The sequence below is a fragment of the Fukomys damarensis genome, unplaced genomic scaffold (genome assembly GCF_012274545.1).
Source record: "Fukomys damarensis isolate Sample0158 unplaced genomic scaffold, DMR_v1.0_HiC HiC_scaffold_23, whole genome shotgun sequence".
Lineage (NCBI taxonomy): Eukaryota > Metazoa > Chordata > Mammalia > Rodentia > Bathyergidae > Fukomys > Fukomys damarensis.
The window spans coordinates 15,414,747-15,429,659 of NW_022900935.1; the positions used below are offsets into that span (position 1 = coordinate 15,414,747).

The 14,913-nt window shown below is 49.8% G+C and overlaps 4 protein-coding genes across 5 annotated transcripts in view; 1 reads left to right on the top strand and 3 right to left on the bottom strand.

Moving 5' to 3' along the window:
* The window catches only part of Tmem234 (transmembrane protein 234), a 6,510-nt gene extending 867 nt beyond the window's left edge, over positions 1-5,643 (top strand). The window contains exons 3-5 of the mRNA XM_010621566.3: positions 589-655; positions 4,598-4,690; positions 4,916-5,643. Coding sequence (XP_010619868.1) covers positions 589-655; positions 4,598-4,690; positions 4,916-5,010 — 255 coding nt within the window. The 3' untranslated portion in view covers positions 5,011-5,643. The remainder of the gene's footprint in view (positions 1-588; positions 656-4,597; positions 4,691-4,915) is intronic.
* Positions 5,644-5,653: 10 nt separating this feature from the next.
* Dcdc2b (doublecortin domain containing 2B) lies at positions 5,654-11,336 on the bottom strand. The gene is made up of 9 exons (XM_010621565.1): positions 10,711-11,336; positions 9,263-9,314; positions 8,841-8,914; positions 8,515-8,646; positions 8,074-8,220; positions 7,924-7,963; positions 6,844-7,009; positions 6,336-6,439; positions 5,654-6,064 (listed from the first exon to the last, which is right to left on the bottom strand). Exons 1-9 carry the CDS (start codon positions 10,962-10,964, stop codon positions 5,963-5,965), a joined length of 1,071 nt encoding a protein of 356 aa, XP_010619867.1. The 5' UTR covers positions 10,965-11,336; the 3' UTR covers positions 5,654-5,962.
* Positions 11,337-11,477: 141 nt separating this feature from the next.
* Iqcc (IQ motif containing C) lies at positions 11,478-14,192 on the bottom strand. Its single transcript, XM_010621564.2, is given in 7 exon segments — positions 11,478-11,948; positions 11,951-12,217; positions 12,219-12,566; positions 12,663-12,781; positions 12,963-13,251; positions 13,451-13,594; positions 13,957-14,192. Coding segments are annotated over 7 exon segments (1,494 nt in total). The 5' UTR covers positions 14,044-14,192; the 3' UTR covers positions 11,478-11,708.
* Positions 14,193-14,301: 109 nt separating this feature from the next.
* Positions 14,302-14,913, bottom strand: part of Ccdc28b (coiled-coil domain containing 28B) — a 4,590-nt gene continuing 3,978 nt past the window's right edge. The window contains exon 6 of one of the 2 annotated variants that reach the window (XM_010621563.3): positions 14,302-14,457. In XM_010621563.3, coding sequence (XP_010619865.1) covers positions 14,403-14,457 — 55 coding nt within the window. In that variant the 3' untranslated portion in view covers positions 14,302-14,402. The remainder of the gene's footprint in view (positions 14,458-14,913) is intronic. The other variant, XM_033767283.1, reaches the window with a different exon arrangement.

Here is a 14,913-nt window from a genome sequence, read left to right on the forward strand (position 1 = left end):
AAAAAAAAAAAAAAAAAAAAAAGGCAGTTGCGAGAATTAAGTACAGTGAGGCACATAAAGCACTTATCACTAGCTGATCATAACTCAACATCTGTGGCTACTTTTAATACTTTAGTATTGTGATCCCTCTAGTTAGATAAGGTAACTGTTGTACTGAGCTCAGGGCCTTTCCAGAGGAAGACAACTGCCTTTGATCCCAAGTCTGCCAGGTGAGGCTAATGGGAAAGGCCAGACGTGGATGCAGCTACTTCGCAGGGTTAAAGGCAAGGAAAGAGAGACAGCTGAGTGCCGTGTGAGTTCAGGGGAGGCAGGCTGGAGTTAGGGGACTTGGGTAGCTTCCTGGAGGGGGGACACTGGCACTGGCATTCAAGGTTTTATAGAATGGGAAGAGTAGGAACTAGCAGAGTTGAGGGAGAGGGCGTTAAAGGTGGTCTTCGATCAGTTTCTCAGGGTCTTCTGAGAGGGCTTAGTGTTCCCTGGACACTCACTTAAAACTTCTCCCTCCAAAGAAAGGCATATGCTTGAAGCTCAAAGAAGGCAGTGTTGCTCAGTCAAGCGATCACATTTACTTGTTTCTCCTGTTTCCAGTACCTGATGCCCTTTCTACTCAACCAGAGTGGCTCCCTTCTCTACTACCTCACCTTGGCATCAACAGGTGGGTCTCTGGCTTTAAGCTACTCTCGTTTTGGAGAGGGAGCCTGAATCACCTTGTTTCTGTCAGTAAGAGAGCACCTGTACTCGTTTCCGGTTTCCCTCTTTATGCTTTGTTTTGTTTTCCATGCTGAGGATCAAATCTAGATTCTTGTCCATGCTATATAAGCACTCTACCACTGAGTAGAGTGCTCATCCACGGCCTTGGCTCCTTCTTTGTACTGTCTTTTCTGAGTCACAAGGGCACACTGGGCGGGTTGAGTATGATGCCAGGCTGATCTGGAATCTGCCAGTCTTGTGCAGCAGCAAAGACTCATTTCACTGCACAATGTGCTGGCTTTGATACTTTAGCTTACACTGTATGCTGCCTACCTGACCTAGAGCAAACCCATTTTTTGAACTTTGACTTTATAGAGTCAGATTAAATGCAGTATATGAGAAGCAACTAGTAGAGTACCTGGCACACAGTAGCAGTGCTATAAATTTCTTTTCTCCCCACATATTTTTCTCCCCATGTTTGTTGACTGTCTCGACTGTATCAGATACTGTGCTAGTTTTACATATTTTATTTAATTCCCATTATTACCCTGTGAAGCACAGGTATCTTCATTTAAGAGATGAATTTACAGGCATAGAGGCCCGTAATCCAAGCACTCTGGAGGCTGAGGCAGGAGGATTGAAGGTTGAGCCCAGCCTGGGTAATATAGTGACTTAATAAGACCCTGACTCAAAGAATAAAAGGGGCTCGAGATGTAGCTCAATATTCAGTCCCCTGAGTTCATTCCCCAGTACCACACACACAGACACACACACACACACACACACACACACAAAAGGAACTTAGAAAATTTCACTTCATCTCTCTTGAGTCAGTCAAAAGGATTTTTAAATTTATGCTCTTGAGCTAAGCATAGTGGTGCACACCTGTAATTCCAGCACTCAGGGGGCTGAGGCAGGAGGATCTCTGCCAGTTTGAGGCCAGGCTGGGCTCCACAGTGAGACTGCTTCAAAAAAATAAAAATAAACCAAAAAAAAGTTTATGCTTTTTAAACTTTAATATGAAAGTTCCCCTCTGATTTTGCCTCCCCTGGAATCAAGACCCTCAGGGGATCTGACAGAAGTTTGGGCTCCAGATAGCTCTGGGGAACACCTCAGAAGCCATGGGAAGGCAAGGGGACAAGATGGCCTCCAGATCTGACACCTTAGTTTCAACCAGTCTCTCTGCTTTCCTGTGATTTACATTTGCGGCTTCGCATAAGAATTTGAGGACTGGGGATTTAGCTCAGTGGTTCTGCCAGCTGCCTTGCAAGCACAAGGGCCCAAGTTCAATCCCCAGTACCAAAAAAGAAAAAAGAATTTAAAGAATTTGAAGCTGGGTATGGTGATGCATGCCTGTAATCACAGCTATTCAGGAAACCAAGGCAGGAGAATCCAAAGTTTGGGCCAGCATAGAAACTTAGTGAGACCCTTCTTTTTTTTCGAGACCCTTCTTTAAGTAAAAAATAAAAGGCTGAGGATGTAGCTCAGTGCCTGGCATGTATGATCCTCTAGAGTCAGTCCTCAGTGCTACCAGAAAAGTTTGAAAGCCTCTGGCCTAATGAATGCACTATAGCTAGTCACTTACCAAGTTTTGAGAAAATTGCAATGTTTGGATCATGTTATCACCTACTCTTGTCTCTGTCCTTTAATATCCTTCTTTTCTAATAAAGTATTCACTGTTTATTAAGCATCTAGTTCAACCAAGGACTTCTATATATGTTATCATAGATCACCTCACAACAGCCCTACAAGGAGGTGCTAGTTTGCCATCACTGTTTTATGTATACTGAAACAGGCTCATCAAGTTTGAGTGATTAAACCACAATTACACAGGAAAGCAATGCTTTGCTCCTCCATTCCACCCTGCTCTTTGCTCCCCTACCTGCTGTTGCAAACCAGTTCTTAACAGCCTCACATTCCATGGGAGGTGTGAAGTTAAGAAAACTGCTCTGAGTAGGTAGGAGTGTTGTGTCATTCTGTTGGATGCATAATGGCAGCCATGCTGGAGGCATGGAGGGGATAAAGGACAAGACCATTCCCTTCTTCTCTACCCCAGTAGATAAAGCCCGAGAGCATGTCTGCCTGTAGTTACAAGTCTCATTGTAGATAAGTAGCTGAGCTAAATCCCCAGCCCTCGTATCCCTTTAAAAAAAATGTTTTTTTTTTTTTTTTTTTTTTTTTGGGGAAATTTGAGTCCTTGGTTTGCAGGCAGGTGGCGAATCACTGAGCTAAATCCCTGGCCCTAAAATGTCTTATTTGATAAGCCGGGCGTGGTGGCGCACACCTATAATCCCAGCACATGAAGCTGAGGCAGGAGGATTGCTGTGAGTTCAAGACCAGCCTGGGTTACATAGTGAGTTCCAGGTCAGTCTAAACTATGTAGTGAGACCCTGTCTCAAAAAAACAAACAAAAAAAACAAAACAAAACAAATGTTTTATTTGAGATAAGGTCTTGCTAATTTTCCTTGGCTAAACTCAAATTTGTGATCCTCTTGCCTCAGCCTTCCAGAGTTCTGAGACTACAGGCATGTACCACCATGCCTGTCTTTGATAAATCAAAGTATACAATTCTGTTTGTTTGTTTGTTTTTTGTAATAACTGTGTGGTTAATGCCATTAGTCCATTTCTTTTAGTTTGCATATTGAAAAATTAGTCCCTTGGAGCTTCAGAACTAAGAAACAGATCCTGGGCTTCGGTGACCTATACTTGAAGCCCAGCCCTAAGTCTTAAACAGGTACCTAGCCTCCTACTTTGGAAATTTTTATTTCTCTTCTCTTTAACTCCATAAAGATCAGAACCTGAGCTGAAATAGAAACAAAATATGTTTTACCTGATGTTCTTTGTTGTTCATATCCAGTTAGTTGAGTAAGGGAATAGGCTTTAGAGTGAGGTAGACCTTGATAGGGTGTTTTGTTTTGTTTTGGTACAGGATGGGACCTCATGACTTTGAGCTTGGACAGCAGGTGTAATGCCACTGAGCTAAATCCCTGGCTCTGTGTTTGTTTGTTTTTTGAGACAGGGTCTTGCTACATAGTTTAAGCTGGCCTTGTACTCACTGTGTCACCTAGACGGGCCTCAAACTCATGGCAACTCTCTTGCCTCAGCCTCCCAAGTGTGGAGATTAAAGGCCTGCACCACCATGCCCAGCCAGACCTTGGTTTAAGCCATCAATTTCAGGTCTGGGGATTTAGCTCAGTGGTGCCTCATCTGCCTGGCAAGTACAAGGTCCTGAGTTCAGTTCCTGGTACAGAAAACAAAAACACCTCAATTTGTGTCAAGTTATGTGATTTTTTTTTTTTTTGAGCCTTTGTTTCCTTTATGATCTCCTTGCAATTTTCTTATAAAAATTAAATATGTAAGCTGGGTGTGGTGGCGCATGCCTTTAATCCCAGCACTCGGAAGGCTGAGGCAGGAGGATCACTATGAGTTCGAGACCAGCCTGGGCTACATAGTGAGTTCTAGGTCAGTCTCAACTACATAGTGAGACCCTGTCTCAAAAAAACAAACAAAAAAAATTAAATATGTGTATAAAGCACCTAACACCCAGTACAGACTTAATAAACAGCTATGCTTGGCATTGTTGTACTCATTCTGCTGTGTCCCTTGAGCTTGGGATGCCAGCCTATCTGTCCAGATGGCCTTGAAATCTTAGAGCAGTTCTCATAGAGCACAGAGTTCTCATTCTTACTATCATACCAAGAAGGTCCCAGACCTCATGTTCAGGTCTTCGTGCTGGAATCCTGTGGAAACACTGAACTTGAGTCAGGAGACCTGGGGTTCAGTCCTGAGCTTTGCTGTCACATCTGGAAAATGGGGTCACCGATACCTTTCTGAAGGGATGAAGTGAAAATGTTTTGTACCTGGAAAGGCATTTTTTGCATCTCAGGGTTCTCATTCTCACTACCAGATCTGACTCTGGCTGTGCCCATCTGTAACTCTCTGGCCATTGTCTTCACATTGATTGTTGGGAAGCTCCTTGGAGAAGACGTTGGTGGAAAACGTAAGTCAGGCTACTGTTGAGTTCAGGAAGCAGCTGCTTGGGTCTCCCTATGCCTGGGTTAGTTTTTTCTCAGAAGCTTCCATTTCCCATGGGTGAGAGTCTGGGGACAGAGGCTGGGGTGAATCAGGGGCAGGCCCCATGTGAGTGCTTCCCCTGGTCTCGAACCAGCTTCTGCTACTAGCATGGCTGGGCTCAAAGCCCCTTGATGTCTGCCCATTATCCCAGGAGAAGTTGCTGGCATGGTGCTCACCGTGACAGGAATTACACTCTGCATCACGAGCTCAGTGAGCAAGACCCAAGGACAACCATCTACCTTTTGAACGGACCGACCCCACCTCCACCTCTGCTGTCTCCAGGAAGCCCATGGGCATGAGGTGCAGGTAGTGAGCAGATGGACCAGCCCTCTCTGAGCCCAGCTTCCTCGTCTCTTCTGGAAAGAATAGCTACCTCAAGCATCACAATAAGAGATCAATGATGGGGTTCTGTAACCTTCAAGTGGTGTTCAGCTGCTGGGATTCAGGCCAGGAGACTTTACACTCACTCTCATGAGCCTCTCCACCCAGCAGCTTCCTGTGGACATCTCAGACCACCATCACCCAGCCACTATTAACCTGGCCTGCTCGACTACCATAGTGGCGGGTCCCATGGAGTGCAGAGCCCTCCTGCATGGAAAGGACCACCTGTAGTCACTGAGTCAGAAATGGGACCCAGACACTCCAGGGCTCAGTCATGGTGACTTGGCTGACTGAGGGGTAGAACTGAGGGTAAGACTGTGCGTCAGAATGGCAGATAGGAGAAATGAGCTGTCTGTCCCCCTCAGGGTAGGTGAAAATGCTCAACTGCCAACCCCTCAGACAGAGAGCTGTGAGCCCCAGGACCATGTAATTAATGCAGCACCGGTGCAACATCTGGCCAGTAGAAGCCTTCAATAAATCTGCACTGTACAGACTGAGGTTAGTAGATTTTTTTTTTTTTTTAATTTTGACAAACCCAGTATCATATAGCTTGGCCTCTCTACCAAGCTCATTCAACTACTACTTCCTGTGCCCAGAGAATCCCATTAGGAAAGCCTTTACAGCTCAGGCTGCTGTGCTGAGAGGAAGGGAGATCTGGGCTGTGGGCTCAGGAGCAGAAGGATGGGGAGGGGCTGAGGTGGCCACATCCCTTGTGAGCCCAGGGGAAGCGTGACTCCTCGAGAACAGGCTGCTAGATGCTGAGGACAAAATTTGGTTACCTAGTGGAGCCCTGGTTTCTGACTGGCACTTTCAGCTCTCAAGATGGTGGAGCAGAGATTAAGGCTGAGGATGTAGCCCTAGCCCCAGCCTCAGGCTGGTGTTCCGAGGGCATGGCCTCTTCTGCTGTCTGTGCTGCCCTCTAGAAGAAGTAGAGAAGCATGGAGGAAGGAGCTGTGCCTGTGCCCATCCTGCTGCCCAGCCAGGAAAGGAAAAGACTGGCTACATTGGGAACTGATCCCTCATTGAACAAGGTAGCAAGCTGGGCTCCGAGATGTTAGATCTGCTTATGGTCAGTCACAGGGCTGGAGGTAGAAGGACAGGACAGGACCCTGTCCCTGGGGACTGCCAGTTTCTGTCTAACTCAGAACTCTCCCCATCTGTGCGTATGGCTTCCTGAGCCAACAACTTACCTCATCCAAGGGCTCCTCTTTCCGGGTGTCTTCACTGTCTGCCACTTCCTGGGCTCCTGCCATCTCCTTCCTTGGATGGCGAGCCCGGGATGCTGCCTTACCTCCTGATGAGGGAGGTGATACTAGCTGATGCTGATGCCCAGTGTGGAGCCCTCAGCCTTCTTCCCTTGACTTTTTCTAGCAGCCCCTTCCCCTGTCCAGCCTTGTTCTGCACTCCCCACTACCTCATCAGATGACAGCCCTGTAAATTCCACCCCCAGTCCACATGACAAGTCTGTATGAAGAAGCAAGGGATTGGACATGCACACGGGGGAGTAGGAGACAGTTCTACAGAGGTCGGAGCCAGCTTTGTGCCCGGACATTCTAACTCTACAAACCTCCCCAACCACGACAGTGACCAGCCTGGGTCACTGCCCCCGGGTAGCTGAGGTGGAACACCTGCCTAGCATGCATAAGGGCCTGGGTTCAGTTCCCAGCACATATACAAAAAAGGTGGTGGTGGTTGTACCTGAGAGGCCATGGCCCCAGAGCCCCTTGCCTGATGGAAGTGACAGAGTGGGGAGCTTGCTTCTTGTCTGAATGCCCTGCTGGGGTCTGGCATACAAAGCCGATGGCGCATTTTGTTCTGGCTCCTTTGGAGAGGGCTGGCTTGCCTGTGCCATGTGGTCCTGGGCCTTCAGAAGAACAGTGGGCTTGGACTGTGGTAGCTGGCTCTTCACACCTGTCCTATTCCCTATGCCCTGATGCCCAAGGGAGCTTAGGAGAGGCAGTGCCATTTGTCTTCAGAGTCGCATCCTCCAGACTGTCCAGGCACAGAACAGCTGGTGCCTGACTTGATGATGTCAATGAAGCCGGACTATGGCCCCCACCCCAGTGCCCCATGTTCACTGGTTCATCTCTTGGGAGGCCAGCGGGGCTCAGGCCTGGTTATTTGTGTTGTATTTGATATGTGTGGTATTGGGGATTGAACCCAAGACCTTCACACTGAGCACATCCCTCACCCCTTTTTAAAATTGAGATGGGGTCTTGCTAAATTGCCAATTCTCCTGCCTTACCTTCATGAGTACCTATGGTTAAAGGCAGGTGCCACCTCACCTAGCCTGTGGGTTGTTTTGTTTTTTGTTTTTTTTTTGTTTTTTTGGTACCATGGATAGAATTTGGGACCTTGCCCTTGTGAGGCGGGCGGTGGCACCACTGAGCTAAATCCCGGACCGCCTGTGTTTTGTTTTGTTTTTGGTGCTGGGAACTAAACCAGCACCTCCCACATGTTGGGCTGGCAGGTGCTCAACCACTGACCCACACCCCAACCCTGCAGGCCTGGAACAGGATGGTAAGTTGAGATCCCTTGGGTGCTCCCATAGGCTCTATAACTCCATCCTGAAGATCATAGTTTTGGTCTGGCCTGTGGCACTCTATACCTGTGCCGCCCTAAACAAATTACTCTTTTGAGCTTCAGTTTCCACCTCTGGAAAATGGGGATACTGTTTCACATGATTATTGAGAAGATACAGAGATAAGGTCAGAGCCCAAGCTATCAGAATTCTCAGTCACTCCTCTTCCCACCCCACAGCCCCCTGCCATCACCTACCCCCTGCCCTCCAGGTTTGTGTTTCCGGTCTGGGGGGTACCTACAATAAGAGGAGGAAAGGCTTGTAGTGAGCAGAGGATGTTAGGGAATCAGGGCATGCAGACCAGAGGTCATCTCAGGCCTGTAACCCCGCACCTCCCACATACATACCAACAGCCCCTGGGCAGGGAGGGGCTGGGTACCAGCAGCTCCAGATAGGGGAGGGCTTTGAAGTCATCCTCTCCAACAGCCACATAGTAATGGCCACTCACCAGAGCCTCTCCTGCTGACAGTGGGAGCCCCTCCAGGGTGCAGAGTCTGGGGCAAAGGTGAGCACAGTAAGGGCTGGTGGACAAGATGCTTCTTCATACTCAGCAGGCAGTGACAAGAGGGTACTTGCTACTCCAAGGCACCCCTGACTCCAACACTTTTGAGTACCTGTCACCCAGATTCTGCCCTTGCTTAAAGGGCTGGGCTAAAGGGGACTCTCCCTGTGGCACAGCCACAAGTCCCTGGAGGGGACATTCTTTCCTAGTGCCATCTTCATGAACAGCTGACACCAGTGGGGAGCCTCTTTGGGAACTTTTGGGCCCATCTAGTTCCCGTACTCACTTGTGCACAGCCCCACTCTGCAACTTGACTTTCTCACTCAGGAGTTTCAACATGGTTTCCCAGTCCTGAGTAGCAGCCTGGGACAGTTTCAGACTGAATGGGGGACTTAGCAGGTCCCCATTCCGGAACACACTAAGACAAAAGAGCAACCTGGTAAGTAGGGTCCCCAGGACACTCCAAACGTGAGAGGGAGTACTGGTCCCTTTTTACACATAAGGCATCTTGGGCTTATCATCCCACCCATAACCATGGGACAAACTCATCCCCATTTTCTTGTGTCCCTGAAACAGAAATCTACACCCCTACTCCCTGACACTGGCACTCACTAGATATAGCAGGGGGCACCTGCAGGTAGCCACTGTCCAAGGGTCCCATCACGTTGGTGAGTCATGGAAGAGTCCTGAAACACCAAGTCAGGACCTCAAATCAGGAGACAGCTGAGGCCTTTGGTTAGGGGTGGGTCAGTTTAAGGAGTGTGGGATGAGCAGGCAGGAACCAGATCTGGGCAGGAAAAGGGGCAAGGGTGACTGGCCACACCTTTCACCTTTCAAAACTTCCTCTCCTTTAAGGACCAAGGACTTCTCCTTTGGGAAGAAAACGAAAGGCTGGCAGAGGCAGGAGATAGTATCTTGACATCCCAAACCAGGAAGGATAGCAGCAGCCTTGGGTGGGTGTGCAGAGTACTCCCCATGAAACTGGCAGAGGGGTGCGAGGTCAGAAAGGCTGGGGACAACCTCCTGAGACTCACTTGTAGTCTGTTGCTCTTCTCACCTGGATCCTTCCCTCTAGGGGGTAAATAGCTGAAAGAACAGACAGATCACAGGTCAAGGGGAGCCCACTAGCTGCCAAAGTGTAGGGCTTACTAGGCATCCCTCTTCTCAGTCCAGAAACAGATGCTAGCACTTGGACCTGCCTTAGCACTGGAGTCTCAGAGATAAGGTTGAGAGAAATGAGTACATTAAGTGTCCCATATCCTAGGAACATCCTCATTTATTAGGTGGTTTTGGCAGTTTGGGGGGGCTGTACTAAGGATGAACAAAGGGGCTCACACATGCCAAACGAGTGCTCTACCACTCAGCCAAATCCCCAACAAAATAGGTGGCTTTATCTGCATTTTGTCAGACTCACAGAACTTGCCTAAGGTCACACAGTAAGTGACCAAGCCCAGACTCTAAATCTGTCTAGCTCCTGAGCCCTTGTTTTTTTGCTCCCCCCTCTCCCCCCTCACTCCGTAATTCAGGCTGGCCTCGAACTTGTGGCCATCCTCCTGCCTCAGCCTCACAAATGCTGGGAGTACAGGCATGCGCCACCACACTGGCTGCTGAGCTCTTGCTTTTAACATCGTAGTAAGCAACCTTAGTTGAAAGCTCACAGTAGGCCTTGGATATCAGATCTAAATCGGAAGCACAGTCAATCTGGACTCCTCCCACCAGGCCAGACAGGCCCATCAAGTGGAATTGATCCTAGATTGACAGCAGAGTTTGGGAAATGTAAACAGAGAAAGGGAAGTGACAGATTGAGACTGGTGGTGGTAGGGGATTAATCAAGAGCTTTTGGGAAAAAGTTCAACCTGCAGAATGGCTTCCTTCTCACAGGCAGACACTGGCTGTGATGAGTTTAAATGTTAGTACCAAACAATTTGATCTGAGCTGGTTGTGGTGGTGCCTGCCTGTAATCTCAGCACTTGGGACAAGGAGGGTCATTGCCGTTCAAGGCCAGCCTGGACTACTGCAAGGCCTTGTCTCAAAAAAAAGTGGGGCGGGCAGGGATTTGGCTCAGCAGCACCTTACTTGCCTTGCAAGCTAGTGCAAGGTCCTGAGTTTGATCCCCAATACCAAAAAAAAAGTCTGAATTGCAGCTCAACTGTTGCTGATGGACTCAGGCAGGCAGGTTTTTCAGTTTCCCCTTCTAACTAGTGAAAATGAACACACCCCAAAGTTAAAGAAAAAAGTGGCACTTACACGGGATATATACTATTGCTACTGCTCCTTGCCCTCTCCCTAGGCTTTTTTGTTTTTGTTTTTGAGATAGCGTCTTACTTTATAGTTCAGGCTGGCCCTGAACACACTATGTAGCTCAGACTGGCCTTGAACTCACAGCAATCCTCCTGCCTCTGCCTCCCAAATGCTGGGATTACTGGCATGAACCACCACACCCAGTATCCCTAGGCTCTTTGACCAGCCCTACCCAACTCACTGGAGTTTGTGGAATCGTTCAAAGCCAGCAGCCACATACTGCCCTCCATTCTGCAGGTCTGCCAGGTCAGTGACAGGGTGGCCATCACAAGGTGTGTAGAGGGCACGTACGGCCAGCGGGGCCTCCACAGCTGACGTCACCTCATAAAGGAAGGCCTCCATGGTGGGGAAACGGCGTTGGGTTACCACCAGCTGGTGGCCTGGGGAGAAGGGGTCCCCATTCCGGTACACCACAACCCTCTTGGCTGCTGCCATAGTGTCTCCTCAGTCTGAGACGCGGAACTGTTGCCAGGCAACTTAAGGCCGGGCTGGGAGGCATGCCAGAAGTGGAGTCCTGCTCTTTCAACCAGGAAGGCAGGCAGAGCCTCTGGTAACTTAATGAGAGGGAGTAGCAGCGATCCCTTTTTTTGAACTCGGGCTCACCATTAGTTAAAGCTGGTCTTGGACTCACCATATAGCCCAGGATGACCTCTCAAACTTGCAGCAGTCCTCCTACCTCAGCCTCTCAAGTGCTGGGACTATAGGTGTATGCCACCATGCCTTGGCACAGAGATTCCATTTAAACACAGATGTCTCAGTACTCTCCAGAGCCTTAGCCACTCGGAACTCCAACAGTTTGAGCTCTAGGGGCGATTAGCTTCGGGTCTGTTCCCTAAGATGGCTAAATCTGCTTCTCAGCCATGATGATGATGCCCCATGCTAGCTAGTAGGAAGTGAATAGGTGAGGCCAGAGGCAGGATATGAAAGCAGCCAGGCTCAGAATCCAAGAAAAACCTTTATTCCCCAGGCCTCCCACTTTACTTTCCCCAGGTAACTGCTTGACCTGAAATTTGGATTGCGCCACAGGGAGAGGACAAAGGGTATCCTTTGTCTTCTTCCTCTACTGCCAGCTCTCTACGTCAGCCTCTCGGTCCCGCCAGCCACCACTGGCTAGAGCTGTTAGCAGGATGAGGGCTTGCCTTCTCCATTGCCCTTTCAGTGTCCCCACTTAGAACCTGTTCATTTCCTGGCTCCCCAGGGTCTAGCCTGAGGGTCCTGTTTCAATGGTCTGCCCTTCCACTGGTCCTCTCTTATCTCCTCTAATCCCATGGAAGACAGATTCTCAGGCAGCCTTGACCTCCAAAGTGCACTTCTGTGGTTTTTCCATTCTTTGTGACTAGGCTCATTGGACATTCTGTCTCCCGAGTTTCTATCACAGGGTGTCTGTGCTTTGGGTGATTTAGTCCTCCTGAGGTCCAGGTGACCAGGTCATGCTCTGGCCCTGCTGAAGTCCCATTCCAAATGATGTGGTCCTCTGATAGGTCCAACTCTTGTGGCCTGGATATTTGACAGTCAGGCTCTTTGTGGTTTGGCTTTCTGAGAGACTTGTCCTCGACATCTGGGTCTTCACCAAGTGTAGGCAGCTGTGCCCTGGCATTTCCAGAACAGGGGGTTCTATGTTTGAGGGCCCTAGAGGTCTGGTCCTCCAGAAGTTTCATCTGCTACAAGAAGGTATCTTTAAAGGTCTGTCCTCTTGTGATCTGGCCTTTTGGTCAATCTGTCCCCTCCAGCCTGGCTATCTGATGGTATAAGTCGGCGAGGCCCAGCCTTCCCATGACATGGTTCCCTGCCTTTAGCCCCAGCAGTGGTTTTGTTGGTAGTACCCAGACTTTCTGGGGACTTATAGGGTTGTGATTTGCCCTTCTGACAGGAGTCATCTGGAAGGTCTAGCTCTCCAGTGGTCCTGTCTTCCAGCAGTGGGCTTGGTTGTGACCACACCTTCTCACAGGCCTGTTTTCCATGGTCTGGGCACAGGCTGAGCTCATCTCTGGTCTGGGCTGCTTCTGGGGATGTCAGTGTTTGTCTGAGAATTAGGTACTGTTGGGAGAGAAGAGATACTGCACCATGCAGGCCTGAGGACAGTGGGAGGAGTCTCCCTAACCCCTACCCAGAGAGTCCCCAGTTAGCACCTACCTCCTTACGGCTGTTGATGGCCTGTTGTAACCATAGTAGTTCCATGGCCAAATGGCTTCGGTGATACTGGAGCTCCTGGAGCTCATGATGGCCGTGGGACAGTCCTGCCCTTGTGGCTTCTTTGAAGGAGAGAAAAAAAGGAGAATTGGACCCCTTGCTGCCCACCCATGTCTCCCCCAACCAGGCAGAGAGAGGAAGAAGGGGCTGCAGCTTATCTAACACATTCCTTTAACTTTCCAGATGGGGAGCCTAGGGCACAGAGAGGGTCGGGGCTTTCCCTTGATCTAGTCAGAGAGGTACCTGGGTTCTCCATCCTTGATGTGTCTCTGGTCTCCTCTTGGCTGGGATACCTGGTTTTATTGCTGTGCTCAACCTGAAGCCAGGAGCTGTCAGCTCTGCAAAGACTTCCAGAGTTTGCTGAGCTCTCTCCTGTCTTCTTCAGTGCCATCTCCTCCCAGATGACCTTTTCCTCAGGCTTTTTAAAGCGGAAGTGGTTCCGCAGTTCCTGCCCTGGACTTGACACTTTCTCTCCTCCTTTCCAAGAGCGATGGGATTTTGCCTTCTGAGATATCACAGAGGTCTGAGAGCCCTATGGATAAAGCTCTCTATGAACCTGGGCACCAGGGACGAACAGACATTTGGTAGTATTAAGGAATGGGGTGTGAGGAAGCAAGTCTGCTGCCTTGTCCAGTGACAGAGGTTTGTCATCAGAAGAGTGGGTTCTACCATTCTCTTGAATCCCCTGTCCAGGTCCCTCCCCTCCTCTCTCCCCCTGGGTTGTGTGATACCTTTGGGAGAAAATGGGGCCTGGGAATCCAGCCTGCACTCCACTGAAGTGTGCCCAGGTCTCCCTCGATCTCTTGTACAATCGATTCATACTCAACTGGAAGGCTCTGGAATCGGCGTCGGACCAAAAAGCCCCGGATGCAGGCCTGTTGCGTAGAAAGGCAGGGTGGGGGTTTAATCATTTCAAGAAAAGACCTCTTGGTTCAGTCATTCCTGGGGCTGCAAGAGGTCACGACCACAGGGAATGTGACAGCGCACGCTGGGGCTCCGGGGCTTTCAGGGAGGATTCTGAACTGGACCTCATCCTGGCTTTACAGCCTTTGCTGCTCTTCCCCTGACGCCGCAGGAGCGCTCAGAGAAGTCGGTGGGTCTCGCCATTCTTCACTGTGGTGGGGCTATGCTGGCACCTCCAGAGTTTGGTACAAGGATAGGAGACTGATCGTGACGCTGTCGTCCCAGACGGAGACCCCACCTCCCTGGCGCACCACCCTCCCGTCCCGCAAAGAACCTGCAGCGCCGACACCCTCTGAAGGAGCAACTCCGACTCCATCAAGACTCTAACCGGCCACTGGCCCGCGCCTGCGTAATGCGTCATTAGGTGGCGCCCGTCCCAAACGTGCGCAGGCGCAGAACTACGCCCGGGCTCCAGGGCAGCCTTCGTCTAGTTTAGGGCTAGGCGCACCCCGTTGGAGCGTCTGCCAGGTCTCTCCCAGAACAGCTGAGGACGTCCCAATCCTACCCAAACGGAGCCTCCAAACCCTTGCTGCGCAAGGGTGCCTCGAGGAGAGACGCAAGGAAAGGAAGGAGGACACGGAACAACTTTGTTTTTTTTTAATTCCATCCATTGCCCCCTTCCCGCATAGCACCTGGGGGGCTGCGGAATACCTTCCCTAGTCCATAAAAAGTCACAGTTTGAAAGGAATGAGAGAGGCATTCTGGGCTTGTGTCCGACGCTTATGCAGCTGATTGCTCCTCAGGCTCAGCGTTCTCTGCCAAGTGCAGTTTCTGTCTGTGCCAGTCAAGGATTGTGAAACTTGGGATCCCAGTCCTCCCTGCCACCTGTCTTCCCATCCTCAATAGGCTTAGTTTCCTCAGCCTTGTGAAAGTTTGTCCCTTATCTGAGGTTGCAATCCTCACTCGTCCTTCTTTATGTGTGTGCGCGGTGCTTTGATGGAAGCTTGGGCTCCCGCAAGACAAGTATGTGCTCTACCACTCAGGTACAAACCGGTCTGCTCTGTCTGCCTTTCTTGCTAGGCCCCTTAACCCTCTTCTCTCTTTTCATCCAGAGCATGCAGTTCAAACGAGCAGGAGGAAACTGTAATTGTTTGTGTGTGTGTGTGTAGATGATTTTAAATTAAGTTTAATGCTGAGGGCCGGGGATTTAGCTCAGCGGTTTGGTGGCCTGCCTTGCAAGCACAAGGACCTGAGTTGGATCCCCGGTACAAAAAAAAAAAAAAAAAAAAAA